Source organism: Pteropus medius, unplaced genomic scaffold (assembly GCF_902729225.1).
Source record: "Pteropus medius unplaced genomic scaffold, Ma_sr-lr_union100, whole genome shotgun sequence".
In the NCBI taxonomy this organism is placed as follows: domain Eukaryota; kingdom Metazoa; phylum Chordata; class Mammalia; order Chiroptera; family Pteropodidae; genus Pteropus; species Pteropus medius.
Genome location: NW_024342467.1, coordinates 10,581,204 through 10,600,667, shown reverse-complemented (window position 1 = coordinate 10,600,667; position 19,464 = coordinate 10,581,204). Strand labels below are relative to the sequence as shown.

The 19,464-nt window shown below is 38.3% G+C and overlaps 1 protein-coding gene across 2 annotated transcripts in view; it reads left to right on the top strand.

Annotated features, from left to right (window-relative positions):
- RAPGEF5 (Rap guanine nucleotide exchange factor 5) overlaps window positions 1-19,464 on the top strand; it is a 200,780-nt gene that overhangs the window by 40,909 nt on the left and 140,407 nt on the right. Inside the window, exons 4-6 of one of the 2 annotated variants that reach the window (XM_039862520.1) lie at window positions 1,791-1,912; window positions 3,378-3,546; window positions 17,807-17,873. In XM_039862520.1, coding sequence (XP_039718454.1) covers window positions 1,791-1,912; window positions 3,378-3,546; window positions 17,807-17,873 — 358 coding nt within the window. Of the gene's footprint in view, window positions 1-1,790; window positions 1,913-3,377; window positions 3,547-13,914; window positions 14,266-17,806; window positions 17,874-19,464 lie in introns of those variants that run through there. The other variant, XM_039862521.1, reaches the window with a different exon arrangement.

Sequence of the window (19,464 nt, the reverse complement as noted above, 5' to 3'; positions counted from 1 at the left end):
GAATTCACGTTAACAAGATCCCCCAGGTGACTCCTAAACATGATTTTGAGAAGGCCTGGTCTAAGAAATCTCTTCCCCATCACGTGTGAACAAACATACACATGCAGTCTGTCTAGCCACTGTTTGCAATTTGGCAGTTTAGTTTGTTCAGGAAACATTTTGTTGTGTCTTTTCATATTCCAGGTCATGTCAGACATAGAGTAAGCTGAGGAGCTTACTCTAATGTTTTGAGAATAAGGATTAAAAACAACAGTGTTTAATACATGTGATAAAAGTGCTTCCAGCAATTAGCTTGAAGATGCTGGCTAATTGACAGAGGTGCTGAGAAATTAATTAACACTTTGAGCCTTTAATATGAAAGGTGTCCTATAGAATTAGAAGTTAATATTGGTCTAATTGCTTGTTTTGTTGCGATCTGTTTTCTCATTTGTTTTTTTTTTTTAAAAAACACACATTTATTTGACTGTTAATCTTTGTAATGTCTTAATGCTAACCTGCAATTAAACGTGTCTGTTATTGCCTTAATTGCCTTAGAGTATCTTATAAATAGTGACACTGTACCAAAAAAAGTGATGCTTTATCAAAAGCTAGAATATTTGATCAAATATCTCAGCATGAAAGCTTACTCCCTTATGTTTTCTTTACCCTAGAAAGTGTAGCACCTCATTTCTTCATATCGTTGGTTACTGCGTGATTTCTAAGTATTTGTGCCCATACTAATCACAAGAGATAGACAATATTTTCCTATTTTGGGAATACAAATAAAGTCGACATCTTTTAGTCATTAAATACCAAACGTAGAATAAATATAGCCATTTACATGATATATCTTAAAAAAAAAAACATTTTGGTGACAATTTCCCATGAAGGAGAGTGGGATTCAATGAAATTTCTGCAAATGAAAAACCATATTTCAAAAATTTTTCTTTTTTTAGTTTTTCATCAGAAGCTTATAAAGATGGAAACATAGGTGCAAAAATACTGCTTATAAGGCTCAGATTGGGACATCCATTGAATATAGTTCTGTATTTTAAGATTACAGAGACTATTGTGTATATATGTGTGTATAGTTAGTGGAATCCATCACATACATCTGGATTTATGGGTTTTTATGATCTAAGTTGCTTAGCTCAATTGCTTAGATTATATTTAAAAGATTAACAGTCAAATTTATTGTTTTTTGAGACATTTTCGAGTTTAATCTCTGAAGAGTAGCAAACAAAACTCTACACTTCTCACTGTAGTCCCAACTTCGTCTAACCTTCTTGGAATTATTTTGTTTTCAAAGAGATTAGGTAGAAATCCATAAATGGATGAACCAAAGTTTATCACCACCAGCTTGAGGTACTTGTCTTACCAAGGCAAAAGCATTACCTTTATTTAAAGGACTACTAAATTTATTCATTCATTTTTTCAAACATGTATTTTGAGAGCTTACTACGTCCCAGGTCTGTCTTAGTTGTTGAGGTTTAATAGTGAGTTATACATAGTCCTTGCTCTCCTGAAAATTATCCTTAAGTGAGGAAAGCAGATATTATTTTTCCAGAAAGATGTATAGTTACAAAATGTTAGGTGATTTGAAGAAAAAGTATAAGAGGATACATTTCTAAGTTTCTCTAAGGAAGTGATTTTTGAGCTGAAATCTGAAAGATGAATAAGAAGTACATGTCGTTTATTCTCGAGTCACTTGTTTTGAAAAGCAAGCACATGAAAGGGATGGTATTAAATATCAATTTTTTGGCAAATGAGTAGCAACAATGTCTTATGCAAATGGCTTTGTTTTTGTCCAGGAGGAGCTGTGTTGGGTCAGAGCTGGTAGACTGGCTTCTGGAACACTGTCCTTTTGTCCAGTGCAGGTCAATGGCCATAGGGGTCTGGCAGATCCTACTGGATATGGGAATTATGTCATCAGGTTAGTATTACATGTTTTGAAGGCACAGAATCATTATTAAGCTACCAGACCAAAATACAGTTGATTTTCTAGAGGTTGTTACCATCTGGATGGAAATTGTTTTTGCAGGTAAATATTTGTATTCTCTCTTATTTTAGAAATAAAAGTGACACGTTGTTATTTGATTGTTACTTCTCTCATACCTTTTGTAAAAATAATTAAGGTATAGCTGCTGACTCATAGGCCTGCACCTATAAGAGTCTTTTCCTTACCTCCTCCCGTCTCTACTCAAAAGGCAGCTCACATTTTTTTTTTTAAACCGGTGACATATTTAGTTGCCCTAAATGTGTGATTTATCTTGCTATACTTAGAATAATCATCATGAACCATTAGTGGAATGTGTATGCCATCTTGATTGACTAAGTAATCATGAACAGTTAGAGATATGACCTATGAAAATTGGCTGTTTAAGCAGAACACAAAATTGGTGTTAACTAGAAACTAAAGTAGATGGTGGGTATCTTTTTTCTTTGTTGAGCCCAGAGAATTGAAAAATTAGAAGTTAAAGCAATCCGGATTCTTCATTTAGCTCTGTCACATAGGTGCTGGCTGGTCACTATGAAGCCCTTTTTTTCTATAGGTAATGTACTGGGGGCCAGAGAACATTGTGAGGTTCAGAAAGGCATAAGGCATATCCTAAGTCCCATTGTGAATGAGTGGTGCAGATGGGGATGTGAGTATAATCTTAGTTAGTTAATAGTACCTAGCACCTGATATTATTATTTAGAAAATCAATTAGCCATCTTTGAAGAATGTTATCAGCTTGCTTGTGCAGTTAAACAAAACATTGTTTTAATCTTTTCTGGATAAGTCTTCTGTTATTGATTCCTTTAAAACGGTGTTTCCCAGCCTTGGTAGGGTTGAGATTTTGGGCTGGGTAATTCTTTGTTGTAGGGGGCTGTTTTGTACCTTATAGAATGTGTAGGAGCAGCTCTTTCTTCTACCCACCAGAAGCCAGTAGCACCCCCTAGCTGTGACAACCAAAAGTATCTCTAGACATTGCCAAATGTTCCCTTGAAGTCACAGTCTCCCTGGTTGAGAACCACCAATCTGAAACTTGCCATCTTTTTGTATTCGAGTGCCACTAAAATAATTAAATGTATTAGTTTGCTTTGAGCCACTAAAAAAATTTCTCCTCACTGTCTTTGAATTACTACAGATTTCACTTGTCCCTAAAGCAGAAAAATGATAAAATATACGTGAATATGCTAGCCAAAGCTTCAAGGAATAAAAATAGATTGGTCATTAAATCCTTTTTAATCAATTGGATGGTGAACATGAATGGATTTAGAATGTATAAAGAGTCCTACCCATGGTTTCTCCCTAACAATTAGTAAGGCTTTCAATTTAGTATTTGGTTTATGACTCTAAATAATACGCTTTAAAAAACTGACCCACACCGTTTTTGTTTGTTTGTTTCCAACAGTGGACCAGCATTTATACTTTCAAGATACCTATGTTTTCTATCAGTTTTCATCTGACGAATGTAGCTATTTGTACTGCGAATTCGAAAGAGAAGAAGAATGGCAGAATGGTGTCAAACTTTTACTGCAGCTTGTGCCTCTCATTCCCACTAGAGCTGGCCTCTGTGACCTGTAAGTAGATACTTTTTGTTCTGTTGTTAAATTATTCTCACTTAGAGAACGTTTACCATGTCTATTGTTTACTGTTCTTTACGATTACCACCTCCTTCAAAAGCTAGTCGTTCTATTCCCATTTCTCGGATGCAAGTTCAGAAAGCTAAAATAAAGTGCTGAAAATTAAATCAGCTGATAAACGACTGAACTGGTATTTAAATCTCAGAAGTCTGTGCCTTGCCAGCTGCACCATGCCACACCATGCTGCTTCTAATTTAATCATCGCTATAGGAATAGATGATCCAAATTAGGAATAAACATAATTTGGCTTAAGTTGGAAATAAAATAATAATTTACATCTTATCTACTATCCAAGTCGTGACTTTCCTAAGAAAGAACTCAACAGACATTTCTGAAAATAATCTAGAAGCAACATTTGGCAAATTAAAGCACATGAGTCATTATCACATGAAGATACTGAATCACTATATGATTAAAATGAATTAAAATTAACTCAGTGGAGAAGGTTTGGGAACAGGACTTGTCATGCTATAGAAATTCTGACATGCTTTTGTTTATCCACAGCATTAATGACAAGCTTACTTCATTATAGTGAATTGCAGATTTAAAATTTCTGTTAAGAACCTTTCCATATTCAGTCAATAACTTTTACATATTCAGTTTTCTGAATACATTCCCATGCTGTTGACTCTTTCAGTTCTGTGAGATTAGCAGGGCAAATGACGTTATCCACATCTCATGGGTAAGAAAGTAAGTTCAGGGAGAAACACCTACAACTATAACAAAGAAAAATTACTCTTGTTGAAAAAAATGACAATTAATACTGAACAATTAATGCAGGCTTTTATAAAAATAAGTGTTAGAATACTAATGAGACACTGTGCTAATAGGTTGATTGTAGAGAATATGTTTTGTGTCAGGTTCTATGCTAAATGCTTTATGTTCGTTATTTCATCTTCAGATGAATTCTATAAGACAGTTACTACTATTATTTCTATTTTGTAAATTGAGAAGTCAGGTAATCTGTCCAGGGTGACACAGCAGCGGTGAGTGGAGTGTTTAGGGTTTGAATGTATGTCTAACTGGTTGTAACACCCACACTTTTAACACGTGCTCCCTAGGAGTTATGGAGGTCATTCTAGTTTCCTTTGCAGTTATAAACAGAAGCTATAAAAATGTTAGAGTGACTCTGGAATGGTTATGAATTCACCACGACTGTTTATAGAGGACCTGGCAATGATAAAGCAAAATTCAAATATAATTCACCACTCAATTGTCCAAGTACAGAAAATATGCTTTTAATATAGGTCAGAAGTTTCAATAAACTTGAACCAGCTTTCTAAGAAGGAGTGGTATGCTTTTTTAGCTAAAGGTAGCCGTCACTAGCTTTGACTCTGGCATTCTCTAGCAACTGTTAACCATTTCCTATCCTGAATGCAAGATGGGCATGTGTGCAGTCCCATGGGCATACACAGATTCACGGCGGCAGAAGGGCACTGAAGTCAGCTTGCTGGCGGGCCTCATGCGTTTGCAACATTCCCTTCTCCCCGCTTAGGGGCAGATTGGAATGCCAGCGAGGTCACCTGTCTATAGGAAAACCCCAAGTCTACTCTCAGTTCTGAAAATGGAAATGTTGTAAAAATCCAGGTCTTAATATTCATTCCAGATTACTTACAGTCTTTTGTCATAGTGATCACTGAACACAAATGTCATTCCTCTGGATTTGAGAGTCACTGTAGCATGCTTTGTTTATCAGCAAATTTTTTCTGTCAATGTGAACATGCACGTTTAGGAGTGGTAATTCCTGTTGCAAAACTGTCATTGGGGAGCTGTGGATCTTTTGTCCCATATTAATAAGTACTAAATATAGAAAGATAATGAATCACTGCAAGTCTCTTCTAGAGAGAATATATATTTTTTCTATACTACAGTTATAGGCAAACTTTTAAGCTATGGTAGAATGTCTTTGGCCAAATTTTGAAAAGCCAAGGTTTAGGTTATCCAGACTTGGAATAAATGATAGAAAAAAAGATGCCCGTTGTCGTCTTTCAGTTGTCACAGCCCTTTCTTTGGTTTGATGCATATGAGTCTGTCATAACTTCTGCCGTAATCTGGTGAGCTCCATTTTTTCCACCCCATCCCACATCCATTTATTCTTTCATGCTCATGTAATGCTCTGCTCTGACCTCTGCCTCTTTTCTGTCTAGTCAAATTCTACCCACCCCTCCAGGGGGAGCCCAAGTCCTACCTTGTAGACGGCAAAACTCCCACGATGTCTGCAGCCCGTCAGTCTTTCTTTTAGTAACTTAACTGTTTTTGCTTTGTTGTCAAAAATTTTTCCATTTTTGGGTCATTTTTAAATTTTTTTTTTATTAATTTCAGGTATACAGTACATTGGTTAGACATATAGTTTATGAAGCGATCCCCCGATTGCTCTTTCTCTCCTCTGGCTCTCCACCCAGCCATTACATTAAGGCTGACTGCTTTGCCATTCTTAGTCCTATCCATCCTGCTGCGTTACCCGTTCCTTTTTATCCGTTCTACTGAAATGCCCTCTAAAGTCTGCTTGATTCACTGCCTTAGGTTGACCCCTCATGAGCTGAAAACCCAGTCTCGTGGTCCTTTTAATAACCTTTTTGATACTTGGCTATTAGGGTCTGCCTCTGTGGCTCTCCATTAAGCCCCTCTAATTTGCTGTCTTCTTTGAAACTGTGAGGAAACCACTTAATGTCTCTATGTTAACACAGCCTGTTTTGTACAGATGCATTTTTAAAAAGAAAAAATAAAAGTGGATTTTTTTTTTCATTTAGAAAAAAAAAATGTTTAAAGCAGGAACAGAAATGGAGCTGCAGCATGTTGTTAGGCTAGTTTAAGGAAATGAAATTCCTATTCTATACAAAATGACTTTCATATCCAAACTGAGTAGATAATTTGAAAGAAGTCAAGGGTATTCTATCTTGGAAAAAGAAATAACAGTCCTGGTGTCACGTGCAAACGGAAAGCCAAACCAAACCACCTAGAATGAACTTTTTTCTAACTCTTTTATGGGGAGGGTGGGCCTGAGTAGGAATACTGAAAGAACTGTGGGGAAACGCAGCTTAATAATTCCTTCAGGACTAGTGGGACGTTTTTCTCTGACACTGATTCGGTTGAACATTTAGGCTGCGAGGAAGCTTCGCTATTTCAATTCAGCCACCATTGCAGCTCCCAGCTTGCCAGGGGTGGGCAAGGGGCGCTCCAAACAGCCAAGTCCATGAACCTTGAATACGTAAAACTATTTTCTACCAATTACAGGAATCTGTTTTTAAGAGTTGTAGAGGATTATTGAAATTAAACTCACACCATACTCAGACATGTAAAGAAAAAATACAGCTTTATTTTTCTCTTAGTCTCTACATGAAACTCCATGCTGCTGCAATAGCCAGAAAGAAGGAAAAGACGCACCATAATTTTAGTCTAATCTGGTAAAATCGTTCTAATCAATTTTAAAAGTCCCTTTAGTTAGCTGTTTAGTATATTTGGGTTAAAATATGCCCTCCCCGTCCTCCTCAGCAAGAGAGCCTGTGGGTATGTGGGGCATGGTGTGGGCCCTGGACCCTGGCAGAGGATGCTGTCCTGTCAGGGCAGACCATTTTCCGCCCTTACTGATGCTACCCAGCTGATGGGCCGCCAGTTCCCTAGAGACCCCTGCGGTGAAACTAGGGTGTTCTGTTGCATCCGTTGTCAGGCCTGAGGCTGGTAAAAGCTGTGTCTTTCTCTCCTGGCTTGAAAAGTGCCTGGTGGTCCTGCCTGGCTGCTATGCCCTCCTGGATGCCTGCTGGCATTGCTTCCACAGACATCCCACATCCCATCCAGCCATGTGACCTCTGCTGAAACAGCTCCCCCTCATTGCATCCCAAGCTGACTTATTTTCCCAATTCTAACCTATTTTTTTAAAAAACCATACCTGTTCATTGTTGTTACTATTACTGAGCAGTATTTTTAGTTGGCTGGTGTGCGAACATTCAGATTCCTCACTAACTGGCTCTATGGAAAGTTCAGTCCAGTGCGTTAAGGTAAATTTCTTAACATTTTTGATTCCATGCTCCAGATGGAGAAGCAGAAGGGCACTTGAGGTAGATGGAATGGTGTGTAGAACATGAAGTTGGGAAGACTGGTGGCATGTTGAGACAGCTTGATGTGGCTGGACAGTGGGTCACAGCCAGCAGAACTCAGACTTCAGAGGGGTAGGAAGCAAGACTCAGATTGACTGCAGGGAGCTGCAAATCCATAGAGAAGCTAAGCATTATCTTTACACTGAGTAAAGAGAATGATTTAACTGTGTATAGATGCTACTGAAATAAGTACTATGTTACTTGAATTCACAGTAACATTTTTGTAAAGGATTTCCTCGGTCAACATATACAGAGTTTATGGGTCTGTGATCTGTTTCTATGATAAAGGGGTTCCCTTACTTAAAAAATGGGGAACTGACTTAGTCACTCAGCCGAAGCTGCCCTGGCAGTGACAATAATGAAAACAGTAATCACAATAACAATTAATACTTATTACATGTAATGACTCATTTAATACAACAGTTTGAAGTTACTGTTGTTCCGATTTTTCAGATGAAGAAATTGAGGCAAGGGAGGACAGGCTTCTGTACTTAGTAGCAGCAATGTAAATTAAAGGTAGAGAGTGAAGCTGGAAATAAGCTCTAGTGGTGGTCCTCAACCTAGATGCTTTTAAGAAATAAAGAGCTATGATCTGAGATCTGCTGAATCAGGACTGGGGTGGAGAATGAGATGTGGGTATCAGGAAAGAACTTTTTTTGTAAAGTGCTAGGGGGCGTGGCTAATATACACCAGGGTCGAGAACTACTTTTCTATAGAGCTACCCTTATAGAAAGAGCCCTGTTAAGTGATAGGAAATATGAACATTAATTGAATCTAAGCCTCAAAATACTATGTAAAGAAGCCAGATTAATATTGTGACATAAAGAAGATTTTATCGAGCATGGTACCTATCACCACTTGGCTGACACTTCTGAAAATTTCGTAAATTTAGCTTCAAATTCTATCTGGAAGGGATTTTCTAGATAATTGAATTTGCTACTCTTAATTCTTAGATGAGAAAAAGGGGCAGAGAGTAGAGGGTCTGGAAAAAGATAGCCACTTGGCACCAGCACTCTACAGAGTGACTCACTCAACAGGACGTTATTGATCATCAAGTTTGTATAAAATACTCTGCTTTGCTCTGTGAAGAATATGACCGTATGTAAATAATGTAAGGTCTTTTATGAGGCCAGCATTATAATGATAATGTTTAGAAAAATAAAAGAGGCCAATATAATTCATGAATGTAAACACAAAAATTTTTCTCAACAAAAATTAGTAAATGGAATCCAGCAATATATAAAAATAATAGTACATCATGAAAAAAGGAAATTTAATCCCAGGAATACAAGGATGCTTCAACATTCAAAATTCAATCAATGTAATTCACCATATTCGCAGTCCATAAAGGAATCTAGATGATAAACTTCATAAATACAGAAAAAGCTTTAAAGAAAATTCTATATTCAATCATGATGAAAAGTCTCAGAGAACTAAGAATTTAAGAGAACTTTCTCAATCTGATAAAATCTATAGCTTACATCATACTTAATAGAGAAAGAATGAATCCTTTCTCACTAGGACTGGGAAATCTATAGCTTACATCATACTTACATCATACTTAATAGAGAAAGAATGAATCCTTTCTCACTAGGACTGGGAACAAGGCTAATACATCTTTTCTTATCACATCTTTGCAATACTAGCTAGCACAGTAAGGCAAGAAAAAGAAATAAAAGGTATACAGATGAGAAGGAAAAAAAAATAAAGCCATCTATCTTTGCAGATGACATAATTATATTCATAGAAAATCCCAAAGAATCTACAAAAAAACCTTACTAGAACTAATAAGTGAATTTTGCAAGGTCACAGGATACAAGGTCAATATACAAAATTCAATTATATTTCTATGTATTAGGACAAAGAAGGCACCGAAATACTTAGGTATAACTCTAAGAAAATGAGTGCAAAAGCTGTATGCTAAACACTTTAAAAGTCTGATGAAAAAATCAAACAAGACTTAAATTAAGTTCATGGATTGGAAGACTCAATATTGTTAAGATGTTAATTCACCCCTAACCGACCTATCTTTTTAATCAGTTATCTCCCGATCTGTTGCCCTCACCATACCTGCCTAATAATAAAACCTACATTTAGAAACACTGACCTCTAAACAAAGAGTATCCTGGAACTCAGTCTTCAGACTTCTTTTCTGCTCTCACTTTGGATGTGCCCTCCCATAGTCATGTATTTAATATCAGTTCCACAGTGACGACTCCCAAAATTCAGGTCCCTGTCTCCTCTTAGTACCCTATATACAGTATCACCACCACCACCCATTACCTGTCACCTCTGCTCTCTTTACTCTCCTTATCCTCCCTAACTCTTCCTTTTCCACCTGACATGTAAAAGCAACATAAGAAATCCATTGGCATCCTTAATTTCTGAAATGATGCTGGATTAACACCTTCTAACTGGGGAGATCAGCTTCATCCCAAACCTACCCTTCGTGTTCCCAATTTTTCTTAATGAGATTTTCATTTTGTGATCTTTGGAAAGGAGAAAATACTATATGAGTAAATAAACATTTTAAAAGTCTTTCTCAAAAAAAGGTTTTCATGATGGAACTTGGCATAAATTTTGTATTAGGATCATAGGTGAAGAAAATTTCCATTTATCACTTTAAATTGTATAAAAAATTGCAGTGAAACCAGCTGGTCTTAGTTCTTAGTCTTCATTATTACTCATCATCCCCTCTCGCAAGGAAACAGTAAGTCCTCCAAGATTTCCATTGTTTAAAAATAAGGGTTATTCTAGGTGTGGGAACAGATTGGTTATCTTTGTCAGAGTACATCAATATTTAAGAGTAGTACAGGAATTTTAACAAAAATTGAACTTTTAGGCCTGGCTGTGCTAGCATTTGAAATTTAACTGTTTAATTAAATATAAAGCACGAATCTTCAGATCCTCAGTATAAACTGTGTAAAAGAAATATCAGTAATAATTTTATTCAGTTTTAGATGAATGTGTAACTATGTATTCTGGACCCTTAATGAAACCTATTTCATTCATAATTGACTACTTTTTGGTAAATTTCCTCTATAAGCATAACTAGTAGCCTGGTGCTATGGAAAATTATCTTCTCTTGAGAAGATTTAACTGATGTTTGTTTTCATGATATCAAAGACCTCAAAATTTTAATTTTCATTCTTCCACCCTCTCATTTTCTTTTTTGTCATAGGAATTCACTTAGTTAAGCAAAACAGACCTGTTCAGAATATGGATGTTATGGGAGAATGTAGATAGGACAGTACTTGAGTGTTACATATGACACCTTTTTCACCCTCTTGAGGTCAGTAGCTATTGCATGTGGTAGAGATTGAGTGTGTTCCTTACGGAGCATTCCCTTTTGTGCCGTCTGGGACTTGATGGCAGTGATTTCTTAGGAAGGAAAATTTCAAATCTGGCTCAGGCAATATTTTTGAAAAAGAATGTTCCTGAATACCTTCCCTTGCCTGACACTCAGCACGTGTAGACTGGACTCTGGGTTGTCAGAGGAAAATGTGAATTGTGGCCTCATTGGCCAACTTAACTTCACTCCTTCTTGGCTGGTGGAAGAAGAGCCCCTCCTTCTGCTCAAGACTCATTTGTCTACCTGGATCGTGAATCTTACCTCCTTGGAGACTTCCATGCCCGCTTTCTCAGTCTCTCATTCTCTCTTGGCTGTTCTCCTTCAGCAAACAAATGTTTCTCTAAGTCATAATAACAAGAAACCAAACCTACATTTGGTTTTATATTTTATAAAACCAAACCTACATTTGGTTTTATATTTTCTTCTAGCTACTTCTCCATCCATCTGCTTTGCTTTACAGCTTCAGCGTAAAACCAGACTCTTTAGCAGTAGCAGACTGGGCCCTGACTCGTCTGGCCTTGCTTTTATTTCTTGCCATTCCCCACTTCCTTGTCCTGGTAATCCTGCTGCAGTTCCTGGGTCACTCCTTCCCCATCAGAACCTCACTTGGATTGCTTCTCCCAAGATGCTTCTGACCATCACAAATCAGGCTGGAGACTCTCACTTGTGTTGGCAAAATATCTTTAAAATAGATTTTTCTAAAGCCACTGCACGGTATGATTTTTTTTTTTCATATATTTGTGTGCTGTGCATTTCTTATTTCTCGTGGGATCATGTTTGAAAGTTTCCTGTATAGTTTGTCTTGGTTCTGACATATTTTATGCCCTAAAATTTCATCAGCCTCTGGCAGGAATAGTCTGAAGTCCATCTTAAAAATTGTGTTTTCTCAAGTCCCTCCAAACCAAACAGTCCAGGGAGGTCAACAGGAGCCTGGCTACGGGGGGTTACGGTGGGAGGTAGTGGATGGGTCTTCCTATTTCCCCCAAGAAGACCCTCTTTCCTGTCAGAATTCTGATTTGGAGACAGGTGTGTTCCCCGCCCTCTTTAGATCTCTAGCTAGAATATGTCTCTTTAATGCAAAGGTTGATGTGTGGTTTGTATGTAAGAAGCACACAGAAACAAATGAAGGCCCCTGAGGTGGCGGTAATGGCATTGTACATGAAAGTTGACTGACAACACGCTTCATATTGTTAGCATTCTCTGCAACCTGCTCGTGTCCTGTATAGCGCTGGCTCAGGTGGGCCTGGAGGCTTGTGAATGATATCTCAGCTGGATTGGCATGTGCCAGTTACATGCAGTCTCTATCCCTTGAACTACTTAACTGCAAATGTCTGTCTATTTTGTGGTCGTTAGGATGTATTTAATACATTTTCCTGTAGGAACAATGTTATGTAGTGGTACCTCTTGGTGGCTCACATATGCTAATCAATATAGAGACACAGATACACAGCCGGAACTTGTGCATTTTTAAAGTTATATGAATATACAAAGTTAAAGTGATATTATTTGAATACTATTTCTGTAAGAAAATGCTTCCAACCTCCCACCATGGAATATCAGGAAACTTCTTCCACTTTTGAAAAGGAAATGGCATTTTCCTGTGCAAGATGGTATTGATTGCTCTTGGATTTTAAGGCACAAATGTTTTGCTCAAAACCTGATTAAGGAATGTGGATTCTCTCTCTTATATATAATAGTTATGGCAAGCTTTATTTTTAAAAACTTCATTCTGTGGTACATATATACAGCGGAATATTACTCAGCCATAAGAAGAGATGAAATATTGCCATTTGCAACGACATGGATGGACCTCGAAATAATCATACTAAGCGAAATAAGCCAGACAGAAAAAGTTGAAAATCACATGATATCACTTATATGTGGGATATAAACCTAAAAGCAACAAATGAACAGGACAAACAAATAGAGACTCATGGACGTGGACAATGGACTAGTGGTTAACAGAGAGGAGGGGGGAGGTAGATGGGGGAAAATTTTTAAATCATTTCTTCAATTAAAAATTAATTAACTAATTAATTTAAAAAAATTGAAACCCATTATACTAATTCTCATGAAGGGATTTTCACAAAGAAAATTCTGGGAACCTCTGCAAGGGATACCAGTTAAATCCAAGTTGCTAGAGCTTATACTGGGACTGACTGGTGTAAAGTGTATTCCATTGCTCAGGTCATGGCTCCTGCGAGCTACCTCGTAAGGCTCTTTATGGGAACTCAACCATGATGAGCTGAGAGCTGGTGTTGGGAGACTTCTCAGGTGGGGAGCTTCCTGCTCCTGTTGTTCACTGTTGCATTGTGAATTGTGCGAATGTCTGGCCAACAATTGCCTTGGTGGGGAGCTGTCACTCCGTCTGTACTTCTTATTTCTTAGGTGAAGATGAGGAAGTAGGGGTGAGTAATTATGTTGCTGTTATCTAAGATATTTTCAAAATTACCACCTGTTTGGAATTCGATATTAGAAAGTCAGCCTTGATGGATTTTAGTGACAAGGAGGTCATTGAAAGGAAGACCTGTTGCAGGTTGCTGGAAGAATGATGGATAGCTAATGGGAATGAGTATAAGCAGGGTCCTTCAGTTGAACTGATGGGACAAGTTAATATTTTGTGCATAGTCCTGAGATAGTGGTTCATAGAAATTTAAAGTACTCAATTTATTCAGCAAATATTTATTGAATGCCTCTTATGTCCTAGGTTGTGTTCTAAGTGTCGGGAATGTAACAATGAACAAACAGATGGGAATCTCCCATGGAGCCTAGAATTTAGTAGGGGAAGATAGATCGTTTCATAAATAAACAGATTTATGTTGGTTAAAAGTGAAAACGTTACGAAGAAAAATAAAGTAGGAAATGAAGGATACAGATATGGGTCAGGAAAGGGTTCTCCAGGAAGTTCACAGAGACGTGAAAGACATAAAGAGAAAAGCAATGTGGATATCGAGGGAAGTGTTTGTTCTAGGTGGAGTGGACACCAAGGCCCAAGGCAGAAGCATTAAAAGCAAAGCAGATGTGGCTGGAGGAGGGTGAAGAGATGGAGAAATGAGAAAATTACCCTGAGGCTGGATCCCCAGGGCTTTGTCTGCCATTGTAAAGGCTTTGGCTTTGTGCTTAGATTTTGAGTGATTCTTGGATTCTGAGCAGAGAAGGGACATGATCTAACTTACATATTAACAAGACCACACCGACTCCTGGATCCAGGTAAGATTTTATGGCTGGGACCACAGTGGTAATAGTAGATGTGGTGATAAGTGATCAAATAGGAGATACACCTTGGAGCCAGTAGGATTTCAGGATGGATACAGGGTGGAGTGCGGGCAGCTGGGTGTACATCAGTGGGGAGACTTCCAGCTGGAAGGTTGGAGTTGCCATTAATTAAGGCCAAGTCCGCAGGGGAAACAGGGTTTTTTTGTTTGTTTTTTTCATTGAAGGCTGGATACAACGAATGTTAGAGATTACAAGGGCGGAGGACCACAAGCTTTTGCCATTACTGTGTCCTCACAGCTTCACCCCTAGACATCGCAGGCCTCTCGAACCTATAAAGACATCTGCCCACAGCACTAGGACTCAGCACTTTTCCTTGGAGAATTACTGTGTTCAGGCCAGGGCTGTTGATAAGCGGAGACCTTGAGAAGCAATCCCAGAATTCTAAAAGCCGAGTAACTGTTGGAGCTTCCTCCTGGCACAACCCTGAGGATGGGTCTTCCTTCTTGGGGGTCACTCCTTTTTTCTTCTGTCTTAATGCCAACCTGTCACTGCCATTACCTGCTGATTCCAGTGAGGCTTTCTTTACTTCCTTTCTCTAACCCCTGACAAACCACACTCAGAGCTTCTCTCTTCCTCTCTCGTTCCCTGAGTGGCACAGCCCCCTTTGGTAATAATTGGAAAATGTGCAGTTAAAGTATTTCGTTATTTTCTTTGTTCTCCTTTGCCCCATCTGTTTCATTATCTATTTTGATCTGCTACATGAGAACTTTGTCTTCACCGGATTGCACTGATGTGTATTTACATTCCATAAAATAATCAAAATTAATCTACATTTTCGTCAAAGTACATTTGCTGGGAAAAGAGACTCTGGTATTTCCGGGCATTTGGCACCGAGTTGGGAAGGAACCACAGTGGCGAGGAAGGAGAGTGACTGTTATTTTCTCTTCCTTCCCTCTTTTCAAGCTCTTCCACTGTTTACCCATTACCACCAGTTCTGCACCCTCTTCCTCCTTTCTGCCAGGTGAGGTGCAGGTACCTGCAGATGCGGTTGGGCGGGGGAAAGGGAATGGAACACTTTAGCAGGAAAAGAAGATTATTTCTGAATTCTAGAGCTCTTGGTAGGCAATGGAATAATTCTTGATGGTTTCGACTCTGGAGAATAGCAGGACCAGATCTGGGTTTTAGAAAAATAATCTGGTATCTGTAGGAGATTGAAAACCAGAGAAGCCAGAGATAAAGGAATGGGTCAGAAGGTAGTTAAAATAATTTGTGCAAGAAAAGGTGAGGACCTCACTTTCAGTGAGCTTCACTGAGGCTCGACAGGGAGGGACTGAAAGAAAGCAGAGCTTGAGGACCAGAAGTGAGAAGAGCTAGTGTCTGGCAAGAGTGGAAGGGCGGGAGGGAGGGACCGGCCACAGGGTGACTGTGAAGCTGAGCTGTAAGAAGCACAAGTAGAAACAGTGAGGGCAGGAGGCACAAGGAGTACAAGCTAAGTTATTTTGAGTTCGAGGAGCCTATAAGATCCCCACATGGGTGAAAGTATTCTGGAATTGCCACCTCAGAGCCACTCTGAATGCAGATGGAAAACCAAGGTGAGCCCAGGAGAGATTCAGGAGCTGGAGAAAGGCTTGAGAGTTCTAGGCATAAATCACCGAGGGGATAAAAATGGCATGTGGGCTGCGAGGCAGCTCTCGGGAGATCATCACTGTCTTTCTTACACGCATTTCCTTTAGAAACCTTTTTGCCAAGGCATATTTTGTGCTGGAAGAATGATGAAAGATAGTTGTGCTTCTGGACAGGGACTAAATTATTTGTCATTAAACCAGCAACTGCTCAGCCATTACTCATGAAGTGGCCATTATCAGTCACATACACAAGAGCTTCCCTTGGAATTCTGAGTTTCTTTCAGCAGTTTGTTGAAAACACACTTAGGACAGAATGTGTGGTTGTGCGAAATACCTCGTCCCATTAACTAATCCTTCAGGTATCTGCTGGGGTCTGAGAAACATGAGACAGCAAGGCCAGCCCATGCTTCATCGCAAACACAGATGGGACATCGAAGCCCTTGGAATGTGCTCTTGTGTCTTTGGTGTTTGGTGCTTAATTTTCTGTCCAATCTGTTGAGTACTTTGGCTTAATCATATAAATCTGGTTTGGTGGCTTAGGTTATAAAGGGTTACAAACCTCTTAGTACAACTTCATGTATAAGGAAACCTTGTGAATAGATGATTTTAATCATGGAACTCATTGTTTGAAATATTCATTATCAAGGTAACTTATTTTTTTGGGAATACAGTAAGTTATAGTGTTCAGTTCCCACTGTTTTTATTGGGAAGATTATTAGCTAAGATTTTGAACACTTTGATGTACAAATAATGAAGTCGTTTAACAGCATCAGCTCTGCTTCATACCTGTATCACACAATTCTTGTAAAGGTAGTAGTTTGTAATTCATTGCTTTGATTTAAAGGGTATGGCATTTTTTTTTTTTATAAAAGGGTTTAATAGCATGTACAGAAACAGGAAGGCAATGACAGAATTGATCCCACTAGCTTTTCCCTTCTTAAAGAGCTATAAGCCAGGAGAAGCCCTCCTGCCCCACAAGCTAGTACTCCAGCTGGCCCACTGCAGTCACTGAGATTGAAATCAATCACTGGACTGCCATTCTGATAACTCTGCTCTGCGGGGCAATTACCACCAACCCCTCCAATTCCACAGAAGGTGTTGAAAGGGATTGCTTGTGGAAATAGATCGGGGAGGCAATTCTATGTATTCAATCGGCATCAGTTAAATTTTTTTCTTTGATCAAACCCAGAAAAATGCCCAACTTTATGTGTGTGTGTGTGTGTGTGTGTGTGTGTGTGTATTTATGCGGTGAAAATTTTTCATGAATTACATTAGAAAGGTGTTTTTTTCTAAACAAACAAACTGATCATATACTGTGTAATATGTTATATATTTCTTCAGTTATTTAACTTATGCAAAATTTCCTTGGCTTATCAGCTGGGCTGTGGCATCTTAAAAAAGAACAAAAGCTTCTGCTATTGTATTCCTCATAATTCCTATCATAGTATTGGGCCTGTAATAGACCATTTCATAATATATCTGTTTTGGCTGAATCTCAAATATAGTGGAAACTCTAGTTTCATATTTTCAAAATCTGGGTTTCGTTTAGACCAGAGGGAATTTCAGTCCTTAACCACCATGTAGTCACATTTCCTTATGTTTTGTGCGTGCCCGTATTTGTAAATCTAGTGTGTCAGAATTATTCCATGAAATCATTTGGAGAACAGTACTCCAGCCTCAGGATTTAATTGGTGCTTTGTAAACTGGTACTTGCTAACTGATTTTGAAAGAACAGTTGGGCTGCCACAGAGTTGTGTTTCCAGGGCGTCGCTGACACCATATTATTTGCATGCATACCTTCACCAGTATATTACACAGTAATGCCATTATTTGCTACATAGTCCCCGTAACTTGATAGAAAAATTTGAGCAACCAAAGGTGAAGGTTCATTCATTCTTTGTTTTTCAAAGGTCTCATCAGAAAATCGAAGACTCGGAAGAAAGCAGCGATGAAATTCTTGCTCGTCTAACATCTGCGGTAAGGCCATGCAATTTCCCTTCCTAGGGTTGCAGAAATAACGAGTCCAGGGTTTGTGAAGGGAGACAGTTGGGTGATGATGTAGAGACACTCACCCTGTGGCTACCTAGCCTTGTGGGAGGCCCAGATCAAGGCAAACGGAAACAATGGCATTGACTGCAAGATCATAGATAGTCCTGGTGGAAAAGTCCTGGAACTTTAGTGAAGGCTTAGCATCTGATTTTTTAAATACAGTATGACTTAACCTAGGGAAAGTTGTGACTTGCTGCACAAGGGAGAAAAGACTGTTTGTTTCATTAGGGAAAAAAAGAACTACCTCAGCCATCAAAAGGCCAGGTTGTTCATTTTTAATGTACTATATTGCAGCATTTTCATTCTGTTTTTTAAAGCTGCTAGTCAGAGTTGGTCATTGTCTTGTTGGCTGAAGAATAGCTTAAGCCCTTCACAGAAAAAGCTAGCTGCAGTAGGTCGCTAATCATTGAGCTCTCATTTTTGATGGGCTCTAGCAATCCTGCTCACAAAATCTTTATGCATTGGCTAGGTTTCCTGGAAACTTTTCTAGCCTTACCGAAGATTCTTTAGTTCTGCTGTAACTGTATTATTAAAATGGTAATTGCTGAAAATCATGCTGGATTGAATTATGTATGTAGATGAAACTGATCTTGCACACATTTATACACCAGATCTTCACCTCTGGGCACAGCCTGAAAGTTAAAAATTGCCTCTCCTGCTCTTCTGGAATGTAGCTTAGAAAAGTAATTTTTGGCTAAATACAGTGATTGGTGGTATAAAACTTTGTGTGAGATGGAATTTTGGCAGCATGTTAAAAACTGTCCTTTGCTGCTTATTTTTATTTATTTTATTTATATTTTTATTAAGGTGTAATTGACATACAATGCTATATTCGTTTCAAGTCTACAACCTAGTGATTCAATATCGGTATATATTGTGAAATGATCGCCACGATAGGTCTAGTTAATATCTGTTACCATACTTAGTTACAGAATTTTTTCTCGTAATGTGTGTGTATATTCTTTATCTGCCTGTTGATGGACACCTAGGTTTTTCCATATTTTGGTTATTGTAAATAATGTTGCAATGAACATGAGTTTACAGATATCATTTTAAGTCATCGTTTTCATTTTGGGGGGGGGTAATAAATACTCAGAAATGGAATTGCTGGATATTATGGTAGTTGTATTTTCAATTTTTTGAGGAATCTCCAAACTGTTTTCCATATTGTAGCAACTTACATTCCCACCATAGTACACAAAGTTTCCCTTTTCTTCATATCCTTGCCAACACATGTTATTTCTTGTCTTTTTGATAACAGTAAGATGATATCTTATTGTGGTTTCGATTTACATTTCCCTGATGATGAATGAGGTTGAGCGTCTTTTCACATACCTGTTGGCCATCTGTAATTAGTCTTTGAAAAATTGTCCGTTCAGATCCTCTGTCTATTTAATAATTGGTTTGTTTGTTTTTTGCTATTGAATTTATGAGTTCTTTATATATTTTGCATATTAACCCTCTATCAGATGCATGATTCGCAAATATTTTTCCCATTCAATAGGTTACCTTTTTATTT